Here is a 20,481-nt window from a genome sequence, read left to right as displayed (position 1 = left end):
GCTAGTCAGCCTTGCCACAGTTGCAGTTACTCTCTAGTAAAGCAGTAAGTACTCCAGTATATTCTGGAATACTCCTCAGTAACAGAAAACCACTGGTACATTCAAAAACATGGATGAATCACAAATGCATTATGCTCAGTGAAGGCAGATTCAAAAGGCTACATGCTATGAGCACCTAAATATGGAATATTTATGCAAAACTCTGTTAAAGGCAAAACTCTAGGGACCGAAAACATCAGAATTGGGGGTGGGGGGAGAATGATTATAAAAGGCTGCAAGAACTTCTGGGGGTGACAGAAATTTGTCATCTTGATGACAGTAGTGGTTACATGACTGCCTGTCAAAGGGCACGGCCCTTACATACCTAAAAAGGGTGATTGCAGATTTATTGCACAAGTTAAACCTGATCCACTTCAGGCCACTTAGCAAAGAGCTGCAGGCACCTCTTGGAATGTGGGATGGATAAGCACGGGCACAAAATCTCAGGACTGAAGTCTATTTCCTCATTTGATTTCCAGTGCAGTTAAGGATGAGATTCCTTACAAGAGGCATTTTACAGACTGTAATAAGCATTTAAAGTGGCAGATAGAGGGATGCCAGGGTGGCTTAGCAGTTAAGCGTCTGCCTTCAACTCCAGGCATGATCCTGGAGTCCTGGGATGGAGTCCCGCGTCGGGCTCCCTGCATGGAGCCTGCTTCTCCCTCTGCCTGTGTCTCTGCCTCTCATGAATAAATAAATAAAATCTTTATTTTTTTAAGGTGGTAGACAGATAGCAAGCATATCAGATTCGCAAGTAACCTCACCCTTACCTGTGGTCCCTTTAATCTCTGGGAAGTGAATCCACCAACTAGGGAGTGTTGTGTAGTATGAATTAGAACAGTTCACACAGTTTTTTAAAAATTTTTTTATTTATGATAGTCACACACACACACACACACACACGCACACACGCACACACACACACACACACAGGCAGAGACACAGGCAGAGGGAGAAGCAGGCTCCATGCACTGGGAGCCCGACGTGGGATTCGATCCCGGGTCTCCAGGATCGTGCCCTGGGCCAAAGGCAGGCGCCAAACCGCTGCGCCACCCAGGGATCCCCAGTTCACACAGGTTTAAATTCATTTTCTTTCAAATCACCTTTATGTTGTATAATAGTTTATTTCATCCACCTTGTTACTTTTGAAGAGTTTTAAACATTAACATACAACAAAATACATCTCACATCGTTGCAGATACTACAGAGAATTCAGCATCCCCTCCTGGGTCTCAGGAGCAGAAAACTGATAAAGAGCTTGTGGACTGGTTACAACTGCAAGGAGCAGATTCGAGTACAATAGAAAAGGTAAATTTCTAACAAAAAAGCATTCCTATGCCCTTCTTACAAAGCAGCTTAGCTCTTCTGTATTCGATTTTTGTTTCAGATTGTTGAAGAAGGTTATACCCTTTCTGATATTCTTAATGACATCACTAGGGAAGATCTAAGACACCTTAGACTACGGTAAGAATGGCTTCAAAACACTGTAATAGAAAATGACTTTTTTGATGTGATTGTGCTTTTAAATCAGTAGAAAACAAAGTGGTGGTCACTTTACTCCTTCACTGAAATCAATTCTCCTTCCTATGTATGGCTATGGCTTAGTCAGAAAACCAACTACCCAACCTCCTCTCTCACTCCAGAGTTTCCTTAGGGTAGAGTTGGGTACCAGTGGGAGGTGAAACCCCAGAGCTCTCTCCAGCCCCTCCTTCCTCAGCCTGCTCCGCAGAGCCACCTGGCCCTCCTACTGGAGCCCAAATACAAGACGAAAGACCTCTAGTTAAGCGAGGAACTGCATTTTGGCAATCTAGACAGGTCTAGAGTTGTACACTGTAGCTTAAGAGCTCCTAAAGAAGTACTCGGTGGTGTGCTTACGACTCTAAAGCAGCCTCATTTGTCTCCTAGTGGTGGTTGCCTCTGCCGGCTCTGGACAGCAGTCTGCCAGTACAGAAGGGCTCAGGGGTCTCCAGCCGCCCGAGATGAGGCTGAACCAGTCGGCTTAGGCCAGGGGACAGAGGGAGCGAAGAGCTGACATCCTTCTTAAGATTTCTGTTAACATACACCCGAATTCCACTAAGTTTACATAAGGAAAACCCCGTTATTTAAGAGTTTGAAGTTTTAACGAATTGCTGAAATGGGATGAGCTTTTTAAATCTCTTACCAACATGTTTTAAAGGTGAGTAGAACTTACGTATTGTGAGAACAGTGGCTGAACTCTAATTTGACATCCCAGAATATTATGGAATCTTTTAAACAAATTTCAATATACACCCTAAAGTAACAGGCTGGGCCTCACTGTTTTAGACCATAGCTTACTATAAACTGGCATTGTACTTAAGAATATGCCTTGTATTTAATGTTTGATATGAATGTAAATAGAAAACTATTAAGAAAATAGCTTTGTATTTAATGTATAAATGAAGAAAACTAAGTTATTTGGCCTTTGAAATGATTATGGTCTTATTTAAAAATGGCATTGTTGGGGCACCTAGCTGGCTCAGCTGATGGAGCATTTGAGTCTTGATCTCAGAGTTGGGAGTTCGAGCCCCATGTTGGGTCTAGAGATTACTTAAAAATAAAATCCTTAAAAAAATAAAACTGGAATTGTCCTTCTACCTCCCTGACTGGAGATAATATACTTTTACTGAAAAATGATGGTCAGTGTGAAGAGGCTTTAGCTCCCACACGCACACTGAGGAGGGTGTGCATGTAGTATTTGCTGTTAGGTGAGGCACAGGGGCCCTTGCCAAGGGTCAAGGGAATGATCCCACTCCCCTCAAACGTAGGAATGAATGGCTTTTGATTTAGTTGTATACTATTTTTCAGTTATTAAAAGGAATAGAACTATTTTAAGGAAAAATCTGAATCTAAAATAACCTTATATAATATTCACACTAAGTGTGCAGTAACATCTTTTAATGCAACACTGTTGTACAGTTGTTGTACAAAACACATGCAATTACTACCTTAGCCTATATTCTTTTTATGGGCTTTTCTTCCTTAACAAATTTGAGAACACAAAGACCCTTAGAGTTGGATCCCACTGAAGGTGTAACTATCTATTATTAACTGATAGACTTAAACTTGATCCACTGATTTGCACCCCGAACTTCAAAAGGCGGATCGCTGCTGTAAATGTGATAGCCTAGTTCTTCCAAAGGCGGTTCCGGATCAGCAGTGGCAAACTGGGCAGCATCCTCAATTTCCTTCCTCACTTCAACATCAATTTCCTATAAATCAGATTATAGTTCAGGAGGTTACTGAGTAAACAGCAGCATAGATACAAGCAGGTCTACTTGGAACAGGTTGCTAGTACAACTAGAACTCTCCTAGGAATAGAAGTACTAACAGGGGCTCTTTATGAACCGAACATCCAAAGTATATTTTTAGGAAAAAACAGCTCCTGGGTTTCAAGGTTTTGCGAATATGACTGACCCATACTTTCCCACTGACCCAGGCAGCTCCCCCAGGAGTGGCAGCTCTCTGGGTGCAAAAAAAAAACTGGTTGCTGGAAAAGGCGAGCCTACCTTTAGTTCCTCGACACTGGCCAGGTTGCTGTTCACCATTCTATCCTTGAGAAGCATGATAGGGTCGCTCTTACTTCTTACTTCCTGAATCTCCTCTCGTGTACGGTAACTACAGGAAGACAAACAGTAGGTAAGGACAGCTCCAGAGACGTGGGCTTCGGACACAGAGCGGTCACCGGGGGAGGGTGCACATAGAATACAAGAACTCTTCCATGAAAGATACTAGAATCTTAGAGGCAAACTCTACCCTGACGATTCCCCTGGCTTCTCAGGTGTTCTGAAGAGGAGGGGCCAAGCTTTTATTTGCTTTTTTGATCCAGATGTAGGATCTGAAGGAAGTGGTAGAGCCACTGCCTGTGCCCTCTCACGTCACTGGCAGGTAGCAGAATACCAAGCAGGAAATCAGGCTTTAGGAGCCCAGAGAAGTGAGGCCAGTGAACACTTGCACAGGTTTTCCAATTCCTGATTCTAGAAAAGAAGCCCCACGGTGTTCGAGAGTCAGTTAAGAGCGCCAACCGCCCATACACACAGTTGAAAATCTGCAAATGTTGACTCCCGAAAAACAAGTCTTATGAATAACACTTTATTAACACGTATTTTGTATGTTACTTCCATGTATTAGTCTATATAGTGTGCTCTTAACGGAAGTTGGAAAGAAGTGTTATAGTCAAGAGAAATGAAAAAAGAAAATCCCTGGATCTGTGGGCCCATGTTGTTGAAACCTGTGTTGCTCAAAGGTCAACTGTACATACATCCTTGTCTTATATCTTCCAACCACCACTAAAAGGGCTCTATTGTTTTTTTGAAAATACCAAGTACATTTTTCCATCTAAGTTGTTCTTTATAACATTTCTCTTAGAATACCAATCTACTCTCAGGCTTGTTAGGGCTTATTGACTAAATCTACTACTTTTAACTCTGTCACACTCTGGGATGGCAGCATTACATGCCAGGGTCACTAAGTGGCAAGTAAAACTATCTTCCTAATGTAACTTACCTTTTTTTTGACCGATTGATTTCAATATACTGAATATCCCACGTGCCAGGTGGCCTCACTCCATACCAGCCAAGTTTTCACATTTCAACTCTATATTTGGGTAATGCCTACAAAAGCTACATGTCCCTAAATATATATATGCTATACCATTGACCTGTTTTATCCAACAGTTTCTCTCTGTAAAGTAACTTCTACCCATAACATCACAAATCCCAAGTCACATGCTCTCCCCTCTAAGCCAGCCAGGTGCCCCCTTCTCTGCAATTCATTACTGCTCATGCTAACATGTACATACTACAAATAAGGATTTTCCGAATGCTTCCAGGCAAAGACTCAAATAATTACTCGATACCAACAAATTCACCGCATGAAGCCCACTGGTGTCTGGCTTCCAAAGCAAATGTTGAAATGCTTTGCTTTTTCATATGAGTAGCACCATACAAAGCCCACCCACCCAGGGACACCACACCCAGATTTCCCATGACCATACCTGACACCAGGGTCGCTCATGCTGTGTCCATGGTAACGGTAAGTCTGTAGCTCCATCAATATGGGCCCCTAAAACAACCCAGTGAGACGATGAGCACAGCACATCCTTTCAGAATCAAAGATATTCTCATTGGATTTTCTGTAAGTTGGCTGAGTTGTCAAGAATTTCCTATTAGCTGACTGACTTAAGAATTATGTTCTCCTTTCTGATACTTCTAGTTTATATGGAACTTAGTTGCTTTTTATTTTTTTTAAGATTTTAATTATTCATGAGAGAGAGAGGGGCGGGGACCCCAAGATCACGACCCGAGCCAAAGGCAGACCACTAAGCTACCCAGGCACCGCAAGAACTTAGTTTCTGAATCAAAAAGGCATTCAGCATGTTCTAGAGCCCACTGATATTATTTCATCAGCACTGCCTTTGACATAGAATAATCCTATAAAACAGCTGAGATTTAATGCAGAAAAACCCATTAAGGCAGGTATGACAGCAAGGAAGGGGATGGTTTTTATCTTCAGGGCCAATAAAGCTAGTTTTTCCCCCTCAGGCACATATGAATGATCTACAAGCATCTGGATTCTTTTAAAAAGGTACAGAAAAATACAATACAAAATCCCACAGAATAGGACTAAAAGCAGACCTCTAGATGTGCTGGAAAGTGTGGAAGGGAGAATTAAAACTAGGCTGGGTAGGTCAATCTCCACCTCACCTATAAGGGCTGACAACCAATCCGGCACAGATGCGGCTAGTGTGTAACAACGTTGGTGGTAACAGACAACACATGATGATTAACCCCAGGACTCGGCTGGCCAGCCCGACCACACCCAGGACAGTTTGCTCCTCCTTCACTAGCCCCCTTCCAGAAGACAGCTTTGAACACTGAGGGGAAGAGGGTGGATCTAGGATCCCTGGGCAGTGTGGTGTAGTAGTTGGGGGTGGGGTGCAAAGGGAGAGGCCCAGCTCTCAGTCCAAGAGCCTGGGATCCAATCTGGGCTGTCATGTATAGTAGCTACGTACCCTTAAACTGCTCTGTGCCTTAGTTATTGTACAGATGAGGGACCTAACTCAGGGGTTGTGTTGGTTCACACATAAGTGCTTACTGCATCACCTGACCCAGGTCAATCCCTCAATAAGGATTTATTTTTCACCTATTTTTCTGTTCTGCGCCACCCAGGAGCTATTGGAAAACAACAGTGGGCTAGGCTAAGGGGGTTTCTAGACTCTCCCCTAATTCCAAGATGAGGCTGAGAAAGTCAACACATATAAACCAGTATATATAAAATTATAAAATAAAGTCAACACTATAAACCAGTGATCCTATTTCCACGTTAAGTTTGTATTCCACATGTTCTTTCAGGAACTGGGGAAGAGGGGAATGATATCCACCGCTCAAGTCTATACCTCTCTAGTCTTGGAGTCCCGACGTAGACTGCTGAGCTCTCTGCCACCTCAGCCATACTTGATTTCATTCCTCTGTTCTCATGTGCAGCACCCCCCCACATTTCCCTCCCTGCTCCACCCTCGTTCTCCATTTGCATCACTGGTAGCCCAGTCTTCCCACACAGGGGTGTCATGGAAAGGTAAACCCTAGGGGCATGCTTTCTGGGCTGTGAACACCAATTCAGGGAGAACATCATCCTTTCCACTTGCTCTGCTGGCATCTAAGCCAACCTCACTGTTCCCTTCTCCCTCTACTGCTCTACCTGAAAGGTCCAGATTCTCAGGACTGAAACAGCAAGGTGAAGATTACATACTTTAACCGTAATATTTAAATTATGGAAGATGAGCTTACACAAAATGCCTATTATCCCAGCAAAGTTCTGTGCTGAGCACTGGGAGGGGGGTCCCCAATATGCTCACTCAAGGGGCTTATTATGATTAACAGGGTGGCAGGTGGGGGTGGGTGGGTAGAGGTTGGAGGCGCATAAATAAAAATAACCAAACCACAAGGCAAAATGCTGAGGAAGCACTCAAGAGGAAAGATTCACCCCAAACAGGGGCAATGTGGGATGTTTCCTAAGAGGTAAGCTATCAAGACCACAGTATTTACAAAGGGACCCAATTCACTGGACTCTGCTCCTGCCTTCTACACAACTAATTACCAGCAACCCCTGAAGAGCTACAATAGACACATGGGAGACATTCTTTTAAGATAAATGTCAATGGACATCTCTAGCCCAGAGGGTTGAGTCTTACCTTTCCAGATCTACAGTAGGCGGCTGCAAACCTTGTTGCCTCCCGGACACACAAGATATCCATTCCATCTACCTGTTCATACACGGAAAGGGCAGAGCATAAATCAAACCGTGTCAAACCAATTTTACAGGACCCGTTCACACGCTATGAACAGAGAACGCCTGTGTGTGTCTGGGACTGTCAAGGACCCACACAGAGCTATCACGCTGCGAAGGGGTAGTCCCGGCTGCACACCAGGCGCCCTTACCCGCAGCCCAGGAATGAAGTCGCCTCTCTTGTAGTAATCAGTGCTGGCTGCTGCTCTCTCAACAGACGTTCCCATTCCGTAGCGGTTATTCTCACAGATGAAGATACACGGCAATTTCCACAAAGCTGCCATGTTGTAAGCTTCAAATATCTGACCCTGGAAGTATGTATAAACAGTTCAAGTAGTTTCATTTTGCTACTTTTCTCTAGACTTCTTCATTGTCCCCAAAAGCTGCTGCTCTTCCTGGCACGAGACCTTTCATAAAACATGAAAAGCTTCCTTCACCTTCCACAGCGGAGCTTTTGAGGCAAAGGAGTGTGTTGGTGAGGGAGGAAGAAACGGCAAGCATCATCTCTTTTTGCAACCGAAGGAAGTGACAAACCAAATAAATTCCACCACTTGTTTCGGTGGGGCCAAGGCAGTGGTGTAGAATATAGTAGGAAAAGAGAAACATGTAAAACTTTGTGACTACCTAGTTTTATGCTTTGTTATAAATCCTAGGAGACCCACTGGACAACCAGAGTGAACCAATGACTGAGAATCAGCATCCGGAGCAGGGCCTCAGAGTGTTGTCTGTGGAATGGTGAGGACTCCGACCGTGACAGGAAAAGTATAGAAAGAGCCAGGGCTCAGAAACCATGAGCCAATGCCATGCTCTCCAAGAGAATGAGTCTGTACATTACAGGATTGGTATAAGAACAAGTCTGCACTGGGTTAAATTGGAAAAAGGTCCTTCACCCACAGGGTGTGAAGCACTGAGCTGGAGGCAGAGGAGAGCTTCTTCCTGGGTGTGTGCCCGTATTAAGCACTTGTGCAACGTGCCACAAAGTATACCTGTAATCTGGCCATAAAACCAAATTCTAGCTTGCCCCAATATGACTACTTCAACTACTAGGCAATAGACTACTTCGCTACAAATGAACTCTGACTAAACACTTTGGAGATAAAACTGCAATGGTTATTGCAAAGTCAAGAGACACATACTCACCTGATTAGCAGCACCATCGCCATATAAAGTCAAACAGACCTCATCCTTTCCATTATACTTACAGGCCAAAGCAATTCCTGCTCCCAAGGGCACCTAATATTAAGGACAACCAAGAAAAGAACCACAGAAATCCATGAGGGGAGAAATTAATGCTCTGCATTTCAAGTTCTCACCAGAACTTAAAACAGAAATTACACTGTCACTAGAAACTCTCTACCCTACCCCCAAAATTATAATCAAACTGGTAAAGCAACATGAATAATTCTTCTATTTCAACCATTAAATAACACTTCTGTAAAGATTCAATGACTAAAGAGCTAAAATATGAAACTGTTTTTTAACATACAGCAAAGTCACATTACAAAGTGAGCCAAACAATCCAGTTATAATTTTATGTTGTTACTTCTTTGAGTTTTTTTAAGATTTTATTTATTTATTCATGAGAGACAGAGAGAAACACAGGCAGAGGGAGAAGCAGGCTCTCTGCAGGGAGCTCGATGTGGGACTCAATCCCGGGTCTCCAGGATCATGCCCTGGGCCAAAGACAGGTGCTAAACCACTGAGCGACCAGTGATCCCCCAAATTCTAGTTAATTAACAGAGCATCATATTGGTTTCAGGAGGAGAATTTAGTGATTCATCACTTACATATCACACCCAGGCTGATACTTCATTATTCACTAACTGATGAGAACAAAAAGGACTACATAACCACAAAAGCTGAAGTGATGTCTAATGTGGCCCCTAAGATCCTGATCACCTGCCTTTCCTCCTCAGATACCCTCAACCGCAGTCTACAGCAGGGAGAGGAAGGCCTAAGCGGATGTGACAAAGCAATCAATGTACTTAAACATAATAAAGGTATAGGCCGCTGCTAGGGGCTCTTGCTTACATATAAAACTAAACACCTAAGAGAATTTTAAATCACTATCCAGGGATCCCTGGGTGGCGCAGCGGTTTGGCACCTGCCTTTGGCCCAGGGCGCGATCCTGGAGATCTGGGATCGAATCCCCCATCAGGCTCCCGGTGCATGGAGCCTGCTTCTCCCTCTGCCTATGTCTCTGCCTCTCTCTCTCTGTGACTATCATAAATAAATAAAAAAATTAAAAAAAATATCACTATTCAAATCTATTTATTAACTGATAAAATGGTAGGCTATGAAGCAATAGGTCTTTTAAAGTCCACTCAGCCTCCAAAGTACTAAAATATTTCAGAGGGAAGTTCTCTGGGGGATGAAACATTAAGACATGATCCAGGGCCAGATCTAGGAAAGCATGCAATCCCCTCATCCTTGTCATGGATTACCTGAGCTCCAACAATGCCATTACCCCCATAGAAGTTCTTGGCATACATATGCATCGATCCACCTTTTCCTTTAGCACAACCTCCTCTTCGTCCTACAAATGGCAGCATGTGCACATACACATCAGAAAGCAAATAAACAAAAGAAAACCACACCCCAAGTATCTACTTAGAGGCTCATCAACCACTAGAACTCACAGGCTAGTTCAACTCTATAAGCACCCATCCCTCTAGGCAAATATATACTCCACCCTTATCTCCCAGTCCTTGAATGAAGGTCAATCCAGGCCAATGTCTTTGACCTTCCCAGCTCCTTGACCATGGGGTTTCCTTTAAACATCAGCATGGTACCCCGGCCCCCCCGCCTTTTTTTGGCGCTAGTTACAAACATCTTCCGATTTATCCTACATTGGTACACTGAACAGTTCAAGAGTCAAGGGGGACAAAGGGAATATTAAAAAGCTTCCTAGAATTTAAATTGCATACAATGAAATACTCCTGCTCCACTTACTTTCTATGACTGCTAATTTCTACTGGCATGCTTGAGTGACAAACAGTATTATGATTTTACGAAGCTAACATTTTAAAACTTTTACCTAAAGGCCAAATGACCTCAAAAATGGTAAGTTTACTCAAAAGCACAACAGAGGTAACAGAGAACCCAAAGAGAGAGATTTTTTTTTAACTCAAAACCGTTTTAATTAAGTTGTAATAGCATCTTAATATGAGAGATCTGCAAATTTATTTCACTGATTTCCCCTTTTTGAAAAATCAATAGCAAACCTGTAAGCTCTGCGAGAATTTCTCTGACAGAAAGGCCACGAGTAAAGGTAAAGCCATGAGCCCGATAGGCTGTGATAAGATGGTCTGTGGGATTTATGCCAGCCTCCAGGCCCACACAACAAGCTTCCTGCATAAAAGGAAGAAGCAGCAATGAATCAATACAATACACATTTCTAGACAAAATCCTTAGACTATTATGAAAATTTAGCCTAGTAGAACTCTTAATAAGCACAAAAGGAGCTTGATTTTTCACTGCAAACAGAATAGAAGGTAAAGCTCAAGCCAGAAGCTACAAATTAATAATCCATAGATGTACTATTTCAAGCCCATGCAGTGATTTGGAGAAAAATCCTGAATATTAAATGTTACTTTGGGGGGAACATTAATATTAGGGGAATTTCATATGAAAATCAACACTTCTGTCCTCTCTTGAAGGACCAACAGGAAGCATTAACCCTGTATTTCCATATGGCACCAACTGGCTGGAACCAAATTATGGTGTCCCCTAGTGGGAAGGGCCTGGCCCACTTCATCCAGTTCACTACCAGTCCCACTTTCTTCACTAATTTATTCTACCCAGCTGGTCCCCATAGGCATTTTAATTCGTAACCCTTGGCCTAAACCCACAAAACAAAACACAAAGTGAAAAACCCTTTCCCCCATGAGTATATGCACTATAGGTGATCACAAAGTCATCAAGGTGCAAGACACCAGCAATGGGACGTGTGCATGAATTCTTTAGTATGAGCTTAGTAGCGGGCCTCAGCATGCTCATCTTTATTCTGACAGGCAGGCCTCAAATCCTTCAGAGGCATAAGGCAGGGTAAAAACCAATAAATACAAACCATACTTAAACTCCTACATCTAACATTGTTTTATTACAAAACCACCACTCACCTGACCATCACACAAGTGACAGAAACCACGAATAATTTTCTGTTTATACAGCTGATCTGCCTTTAACTCCATTCGGCGAACAGTCTGCATCATCCTATAGTACCTGAGCCCATCCTCCCTGGTGAGCACTGTGGTGACGGGAGGGCCCTCTTCTAGCCGGTGAAGATCGCATTTCTGAAATGGAATCAGTTAACTTCCAGCTACTGCAATGTAAACACTGACTACCCACTTAGAGATCTAATATCTTATTGCAGTAATATTTAACTCAAAAACCAGCAGAGGAGCACATAAGAAATGCTGCATATTACTTCTGACTCCTTTCATCATAAAGCTCATTATGTGAGAGGATCTAGTTTTGGAGGCAAGAAATCTAAGATGACTTTCACTGAAAACCCATGGAAGTCAAAGGAGTTACAGGCTGAAAGACAAACTTTGAAAGGAATAGTCTAAGAAAATTTTAAGATTGATTTTTATTTATTTATTTATTTATTTATTTATTTATTTATTTATTTATTTATTTATTTATTTATGAGAGAGAGAGAGAGAGAGAGAGAATGAGCTGGGAAAGGGGCAGAGGGAGAGGAAGAAGCGACTCCCCTCTGAGCAGGGAGCCCAATGGACCCCTGGGTCATGACCTGAGCCAAAGGAAGCCAATCAACTCACCACTACCCAGGCACCCCAAAGAAACTTCTTATTGAAATGTTTTACTGAAACACATTCTAAATTTTAGATTAAGTCTTTGTTTTAGCCCATACCCTGTCCCCTCCCCGAAACACAGCAAGCTGCTGAGTGAATTCTAATTTTTGCTAAACTTTTTTGAACCTCTGACACTAGAACATTTAGAATAAAATGGTGAAAAAGCATGAATATCAAAATGTTCTATTCCAAAGGTAAAACTGTGTAAATATGTTTACCTGTGGAAAAATTATTAACACAAAGCAAAACACCTCTTACCTTAATTTCAAATGTAGCATCATTTGCAAAATTACGGGAGGCCACCAACACTCTGCTTGCCTTGAAAGACCAAAATATACAAATATATCAGTATGTTTTATTGTCAGGTATTATAAATCAGTTCTCAGAATGCAATCCTGGAATTTTCCTAAGCCCCAACATATTCACGGGTCTATCCCTCCATTCTCTTTACGGTGTTGGGATCTTGCCTTCAAAATGAATCCATGTTCTGGCCAATGAACCATGATCATACCCACCTCTGAAGGGTAACAGCAAAAAGAGAAAGGGAGGCAAAATCAAACCCATCCTTTTGGGCATTTTGTTTCCAAAGAAATTACAGTGAAAATAGAATAAATTTAGTGGCCAAATTAAAGAGATAGCCTAGATAGCCTGTGGGCTTTATTTCTGCTATTTGCAGTCATAACCAGACATTGAACAAACTGTCAGAATTATTCTTCATATAAAACTATGATCCAATTCCTATTTCAGGCAAACCACTACTCTATGAAATGGCTCCATAAGAAAAATATTTTAAACTACTCAAGGTACGAGACATGTGTTAGTGAGAAATCTAGAAGACAAAAGAAAGATACTCAATGGACTCTACGGACATTGTATAATTTGAACAGCTCAGATCTTGGACAGGCTCCTCCAGAAGCCTCAGAAGGGAGAGAGATTCTCTGCAACCAGCTTTCCCTTCTTGATGTTTGGGTGGCTGCTATCGCTTGGGTGGTAAAAAGCTGGGGAAATGTCTCTGTCACTCTTTCAATTGAAAATACCTGCTCACAACAGAGGTACTCTACGTGACAGCTAAGGTCCAGATTAGACCGCAAAACACTTAACCAATTACAATTACTGTACTGTCACATTGTGCCATGTTTTCAAACACTGATTATAAACTGACATAATGGGACGCCTGGGTGGCTCATCGCTTAAGCGTCTGCCTTCGGCTCAGGGCGTGACCCCAGAGTACCGGGATTGAGTCCCACATTGGGCTCCCTGCATGGAGCCTGCTTCTCCTCTGCCTGTGTCTCTGCCTCTATGTCTCTCATGAATAAATAAAATATTTAAATAAATAAATAAAACTAAAGACCTTGTTGAAACACTGTATTGTACACCTGAAATTACAATGTATGTCAACTGGAATTCAAAAAAACTTAATAAAAGTAGAGACCAAACCCACTGAGAAGATCTTAAAGTTGAAACCAACAATGACAGACTATATATTAGACAGTGAAAGAGTGCTCCTTACTTTGAGCCACCCCTCTTTCTGGCTATTTTGTTTTACCTATTGCCTGCATATATGGCATTAATTATACTAAGGCACAGAAAAATACTTTGAAGAATTATCTGTTAACTGTAGATTATGTGTGTCTGTGGGCCCAAACCCAGTTTAATAGCTCCCTATCCTTGCAACAGAGCAAATCAGGTAATCAGTGTTTCCATAAACTGTAATTATTGATGAGATGTCCCCAGAGTGCTCAGTGCACTTCAGGCTCTTGGATCTAATGTGCTTATTTATCAGGTTTCAGTTGTGTTAACACAGGCTACGCTACTTAGAGTGTTCAAAGTGTTTGTTTTAAAATCATCAGAGACCAATACTTTTTTGAACCTGTACTTCTTAATGCTAAAAAATCATTGTTAGATGAAAGGAAACACACTTGAAACCGTCATGAACTGGGTAAGTTTCTTATTCCACAGATTGCCAAGTTCCCATTCTGGGTTTGACACTTTGATTTGCAAAAGTGTCTTTAAAAATAAGTAAGCATACCAGATGTTACTCCCATCAAGACAGAAACAACCACTTTCTAAGCACAGGTGATACAAATAAGTTTAAGGAATTTGTCTTTCAAAAAACTCATTGTATAAAGTAGGTGTTTAATATCTTAGAGAACGTAAGGGAAAATGTTGTACTGTCACTGTCTCTAATCGTTTTTATTTTAAGATTTTATTTATTTATTCATTAGAGACACAGAGACAGAGACAGAGAGGCAAGAGACATAGGCAGAGGGAGAAGCAGGCTCCATGCAGGAAGCCCAATGTGGGACTCAATCCCGGTACTCTGGGATCACGCCCTGAGCTGAAGGTGGAAGCTCAACTGCTGAGCCACCCAGGCATCTCTCTAATGGTTATTTTTAAAAAAACTAATTAAATAGAAGAAATGTTATACATAGGAATCCATTTCCGCTGTAATAATCTTTTCTCTCAATAACAATTTTTGACTAAATGAAGTTATATTCTACTCTGATCTTATCCAGTTAACAAATTACTAGAACTCAAAATTCATTTTTTTAAAAATATTTATTTATTCGAGAGGGGGGTGAGGGGGGAGAGAGAGAGAGAAAGAGGCAGGCAGAGACACAGGCAGAGGGAGAATCAGGCTCCATGCAGGGAGCCTGACGTGGGACTCGATCCCAGGTCTCCAGGATCAGGCCCTGGGCTGAAGGCAGCGCTAAACCGCTGAGCCACCTGGGCTGCCCTCAAAATTCATTTCTATTTGATTTGGGCAGTAGTATATGATTTTTTGAAGAGACCAAAGTTTTATGGAGATGAAGCATTTCATGCCAACGCATTGCTGGAAGACTGAAAAACACAACCAGAAATATTTTGGATAGCCGAGCAAATGAGCCTCTAATATTAATGGCTTCTCTCTGTTCCTAGGGACACAGAGATGACAGTAATTTGAAACGCATACACTAATTTTTTTCTGTAGAACATCACCAATTCTATCAAAGTTTTTCCTTTCTACTACAACCCTTTAAATTTAACATGATACAAAACTAAGATTCTCATATAAAGTTGAACACGTGTTTCCATTACTTACATTCAACTAAAAACTGAAGTTGTGGAGATTAAATAGCCTAGCATCTGGCACATATTAAGATCTCAAGAAATGTTGGATCTATCATGTGATATACAGAAATAACACTGAAATGAGCTTATCCTTTAGGTGGATCTAGTTGCAATTAAATGCTAATGACTGATGAACCAAATTGTGTTTTTTTTCCCCCCAATTATGTTTTGTAGTTATTTCAGTCAATGGGATTCCCAAAAGGGTATACTTCCTACCTTTCAATGATTTCTGCCCACAGTAAGCAGAACTGCCACAAAGTCCTGGAAGTTACTAGAACCTGAACTGCAAGTCAAGCTTGGCTACAGTTCTACCCAGTAATACTACCTCCCCATACCTAGAGGTCAAAATGCTGGAAGGCTTGAGGCACATCTAAAAACTGGAGCCATAAATAGTGCTGACCTCTAACCCCACTCTCCCAAGCACCAAAGCTGTTTTCTTTAGCTACTTTTACCCTAAGCGTGTGCGTGTAAGAAGGGCAATTTCCTCCGGGTTCTGCTTGACTGCTCTTGGAAGTGACTGCCAAGAAAAACTCAACACTGTGGGAAAGGAGGGGTGGTGATTTCTGGTGAGCATGACCCAGACTTAACCCTCCAGAGCTGGGTGAAGGTGTTTCACAAATGTATACCCAAGGGGGCACTGAAGTAACATTTTTAAAAAAGATTTTATTTATTCATGAAAGACAGAGACATAGGCAGAGGGAGAAGCAGGCTTCCCGTGGGGAGCCTGATGTGGAACTTGATCCCAGGACCCCGGGATCACTACCTGAGCCAAAGCCCTACTCTCAACCACTAAGCCACCCAGGTGCCCCTGAAATAACATCTAACACAGATAGCACCTACTATATACCAGGCGCTATTTGGCAAGGTTTACATATATGTCAAGAGTTTAAGCTTCAGGACAACCCCTTGGGGTGAATACTCGTATTATCTCTTTAGAGAGCTGGAAACCGAGCAAGGGAGATTTAAAACAAAAACCTGCCTAAGCTCACAGAGCTAGTAAATGGTGAGGCAGGTGTTTGAACAGGACCAGTTTCTGAAGTTCACGTTCTTAACACACCACGTGGCCTCTTAGTCAAGAAGAACAAAATTAGGAAGACTTCAAATGAATGGGCAGGATCAACTGGGGACTCGTGGATGCCCCAGGCCCCCTTTTCTGTCAGCAGTAAATGAACGGGCATTTCTGGAGCACACCTACTGTAGCCAGCGCCGGGAGTCACAGCTGACCTCCCCGTGGACCTGGTAGAGCTCCCCTCCCCCCTTTTGCGGCTGATGGGCCCAGCAGCCGCTAGTCCCGGAGCAGGGAGCCGAGTGCCAGGCGCGAAGGCAGAACAAAAGGCCCGCTACCCTCCGGCCGCTCCGCAGCGCCCTAAGAGGCACCACACCGCGCGCCCCCAAGCCCTGGCCGTACTCCCGCGTCGGGCCCCGCCTCGACCCCGCTCGCGCCCTACCCCGGGCCGCCCATGCTGCTGCCTCACCGGCTTCTGGGAGACGCCCGACAACACGCGGGAGACAGCGGCGAGCATCTTCCTCATGGATTGCCGGCAGCGGCGGCGGCGTAGGCGACTCCCAAGTACACAGGCGGCGCGGCCCCGAAATCTCCCAAGTCTCCTTCAGGCGCCCGGAGCGGACGCCACGCCTTAACTGCAGCACGACCGACGAAACGGAAATTCGTCACGCGCCGCGCCAGGCCGCAGGCCAACCAAGCGGGCTCCCAGTTGCGTGTCCCGCCCACCGAAGAGGTCCGCGGCCGCTCATTGGGTGTTGGCGCCATAGGGGGCGGGCACTGGGGGGCTCGTTGCGTCATCACGTCACGGGCGGGCGGGGATGCGGGAACTTGAGGGCGTCCGCCTGGGAAAGTGGAGCCCCGCCTCCGGAACCCCGCGGGAAAATGGCTTTTCATGGAGTTTTGCGACTCAGGTTAGGCGTGCACGGCGGGAAACCGTACGGGCCACCTGCCGTGCGCCCAGTCTCGCCGGGGCTGCACTTTGGCAGCCTTCGTTCAATGCACGGCAAGATGAAGACTCATGGCGTGGTCGGAGCCGAGACGGAACCTCTGGTTTCTGTAAATGGTTCTGCTGCTAACTTGTCTTTAAGAGATCATGTAACAGTTGTAAAATGCTGCCCTGTGTACTTGAGTTACGATCTAAAAATCAATTCCCCAAGTAAATATTGAGAGATCAGCTGGGAAAAGCCTTTAGCTCTAGTTACTGGTTCGCGAGCTCAACGGGAGTTAACAGCCGCATGACACAGCTGATAATAAAAGCACACACAAAGAAGCAAACACAAAAATAAGTCTAGGCTCGATTCAGTGAGTTCCCAGGTCAGAGAGCTGACTGTGGGCCAGTGGGGTTACACCTGGGATACTAGGTTCAGATTTGGGGTCCCCATGTAAGGGGAATGTTGTCAAAAATGGGTGGAATCCAGGGGACAGTGGTCAGAATGGTGAGAGGCTGAAACCACAATTTGAACTCCAAGAACTTGAACCGACTCAAGGACTCAAGTCACCTTGTTTACACTTCAGGTCCCTCACGGCTTGGCTGGGATCTGCTCCATGTCATCTTCACTCTGGCACTCAAACTGATGGAATAGCATCTGTCAGCAACTTACTGTACCTACTGTACCGTAAAAGGCAAAGGGATCATTTAAACTGGCTCTCAGGGCAGCCCTGGTGGCTCAGCAGTTTAGCGCCGCCTTCAGCCCAGGGCGTGATCCTGGGGTCCCCGGATCGAGTCCCACGTCAGGCTCCCTGCATGGAGCCTGCTTCTCCCTCTGCCTGTGTGTCTGCCTCTCTCTCTTAAAAAAAATAAATAAATAGGGATCCCTGGGTGGCGCAGCGGTTTGGCGCCTGCCTTTGGCCCAGGGCGCGATCCTGGAGACCCGAGATCGAATCCCACGTCAGGCTCCCGGTGCATGGAGCCTGCCTCTCCCTCTGCCTGTGTCTCTGCCTCTCTCCCTTTCTCTCTCTGTGACTGTCATAAATAAATAAAAAATAAATAAATAAATAAACTGGCTCTCAAAGCTTCTACCCAGAAGTGACACATGTCATGTCCTCTCAATTTCCATAAACCAGAGCTAGTCACACAACCGTATCTGAGTTCAACAGGTTGAAGTATAATTCTCCTGTCAGGAGGAAACCCAGAAAAGAGGCTGAACAGTAAAACCATAGAGGATTAGATACATCTTTACACATTTTCATACCAGTCATGTTCCAGGAGGAAAAGTTATTGTGAGCATATGTGTGAATAAAATGGTTTCGGTTGAGTATAACAATCAATTTTTTTCTAAAATGAGAATTGTCCCAGGAGATGATTCCTTATAGGTGTCACCAAAAGTATTCAAAGCAAAAGTTCAAAGCAAGACCAGATGTCAGAATGGCTAGAAGAAGGACTTCAACACTATCAGGAGCCTGGACTGAGAGACCTTATTGATGCCTTCCACCTCTATGACTAGGTTACAGTGAGAAGAGCACTCCACAAAGGAGTGAGCAGGGCCGTTAAAAGGTAGGGATGGAAGTGACATGCTGCCACTGACTGAATGTGAAGGGTGAAGAAAAAGGAAGGAAAAGGGTCAGAGATTAGATATTTGGGTCATGAGTATCAGCTGGCCTGGATGGCCTCTTGTTGGCCTGGAGGTGGTGGTGGAACACCTATCTGTCTGTCTTTGTTCCCTAGGAAGGTGGAGTTGTAAATCTGGAACATGTGGCTAGAAATACACATTTGGGACTTATTTGCACAGGGGTGATGCTGATTTGTGTGTCCAAGAGCAATGTAGAACATATGGACATAAAGTCATTCATTCATTTGACACCTATTTATTGAGCACTAATTCTGTGTCAGGTACTATACTGGGCTTTGGGGATATAGCAGGGAACGAGTAGAATGTAAGCTCTATCTCACAGAGTCTATGGTCTAATGGTAAATAACAAGTACATATAAATATATGAACATATAATAGCAACAATAGATTGTTTGAAAAAAAATTAAACAGGGTAAGAGGATAGAGAATAAGGAGGAGGGTCAGAAAGGCTCCTCTGAGGAGGGCCATGTAAGCAGAGACCTGAATTTATTCGGGAAGCAAACTATGCAAAAATCCCAAGGAGAGCTTTTCAGACAAAGGGATCACAAATACAAATGCCCTGAAGTGGGAATAAATGAGCAAGTGACTTTGGTGGCATAAAACAGGCAGAGGACCAGGAGAAATGAAGTAGAAAAGAGACCAGAAAAGGAGGGCCCTAGTGGGATTTTTCATCGTTGTTTTTTTTGGAAGGAAACTGAGTTTTGTTTTGAGTGGGATGGGAAGCAATTGCAAGGATAGGAGCTGGGAAGTGGCCATGATTTAATTTCCATTTCCACTGAACACTTAAGACCAGTCTGGTTGCTGAATGGACATTTGATCACATTTGAGCACAAAAGTTCCCTTAGTGCTTGTTCTTTGAGTTCTAGGTAGCTTCTGCTTCCTTTGGGGGAACTCGTAGATGGTAGCAGACTAGATGGGAGTTGTTCTTTGCTCTTTGCTTCATATTTGCAAGAAGCAGATACTATGTCTTCTATATGTCATTACTACCCAAACACTCTAAAGATTTAAGATGTAGGATCTTATAAGAATAATGAAGGGAAATGTGTACATCATTGTTTCTCAAAGTTTGGACCACTGTACAAGTCAAGTGAGACTGACCAGGCTATGTTGCCATAACACATTAACGTCAAGAATCAGTGGATTACTACAACAGAGGTTGATTTTTCACTCATGGTCTATGTCCAATATGGATCGTCCAGGTACTTTCTCCATGATGTCACTCAAAAACCCAGGATGACACTGTGATATTTCAATACATAACCTTTGTGGTCGATGTGGCAGGAAAGGAGAGAGTGCAAAAGGGTCTCACAATGACTCTTAAATACTTTGGCTGAGTATCCCCATCCCTACGACACAGTTCCTCTAGAGATGGTGACTCAGGGAACTCCTCTGACATCCAGCAAGCAACACTCCCTCCAACAAGCGGTCTCCTCCTCGGTGCTGTTCAGCCCTGATGGGGAGCAGTGGCTGCTTTTCTATCTGCTATTCCTGTAGCCTTTATATTTCTCTTTGTCTTCTCCCTCCTACTCCAAGCCCCTATTATTTGAGCAATAAAATAAATAGCAATAGTAGTGGATTGTAACCCATTGAAGAAAATAAATCCCCATGAATCCATACAGACATATGTACATAA

General features: G+C 43.5%; 2 protein-coding genes across 3 annotated transcripts in view; one reads left to right on the top strand and one right to left on the bottom strand.

Moving 5' to 3' along the window:
• The window catches only part of MAP3K15 (mitogen-activated protein kinase kinase kinase 15), a 124,296-nt gene extending 110,845 nt beyond the window's left edge, over positions 1 to 13,451 (top strand). Inside the window, exons 27-28 of one of the 2 annotated variants that reach the window (XM_038586989.1) lie at positions 1,238 to 1,503; positions 12,909 to 13,451. In XM_038586989.1, the coding sequence (XP_038442917.1) occupies positions 1,238 to 1,359 (122 nt within the window). In that variant the 3' untranslated portion in view covers positions 1,360 to 1,503; positions 12,909 to 13,451. Of the gene's footprint in view, positions 1 to 1,237; positions 1,504 to 12,908 lie in introns of those variants that run through there. The other variant, XM_038586990.1, reaches the window with a different exon arrangement.
• Positions 1,144 to 16,927, bottom strand: PDHA1 (pyruvate dehydrogenase E1 subunit alpha 1). Its single transcript, XM_038586991.1, has 11 exons — positions 16,748 to 16,927; positions 12,420 to 12,479; positions 11,466 to 11,639; positions 10,569 to 10,695; positions 9,789 to 9,880; positions 8,485 to 8,577; positions 7,497 to 7,652; positions 7,250 to 7,321; positions 5,054 to 5,121; positions 3,567 to 3,675; positions 1,144 to 3,269 (listed from the first exon to the last, which is right to left on the bottom strand). Exons 1-11 carry the CDS (start codon positions 16,802 to 16,804, stop codon positions 3,105 to 3,107), a joined length of 1,173 nt encoding a protein of 390 aa, XP_038442919.1. The 5' UTR covers positions 16,805 to 16,927; the 3' UTR covers positions 1,144 to 3,104.
• Between the last annotated feature and the right edge of the window lie 3,554 nt (positions 16,928 to 20,481).

The sequence above is a fragment of the Canis lupus genome, chromosome X (genome assembly GCF_011100685.1).
Source record: "Canis lupus familiaris isolate Mischka breed German Shepherd chromosome X, alternate assembly UU_Cfam_GSD_1.0, whole genome shotgun sequence".
Lineage (NCBI taxonomy): Eukaryota > Metazoa > Chordata > Mammalia > Carnivora > Canidae > Canis > Canis lupus.
Note: the sequence above shows the minus strand (reverse complement) of the source record. Positions and strands in the feature narration are given on the sequence as shown.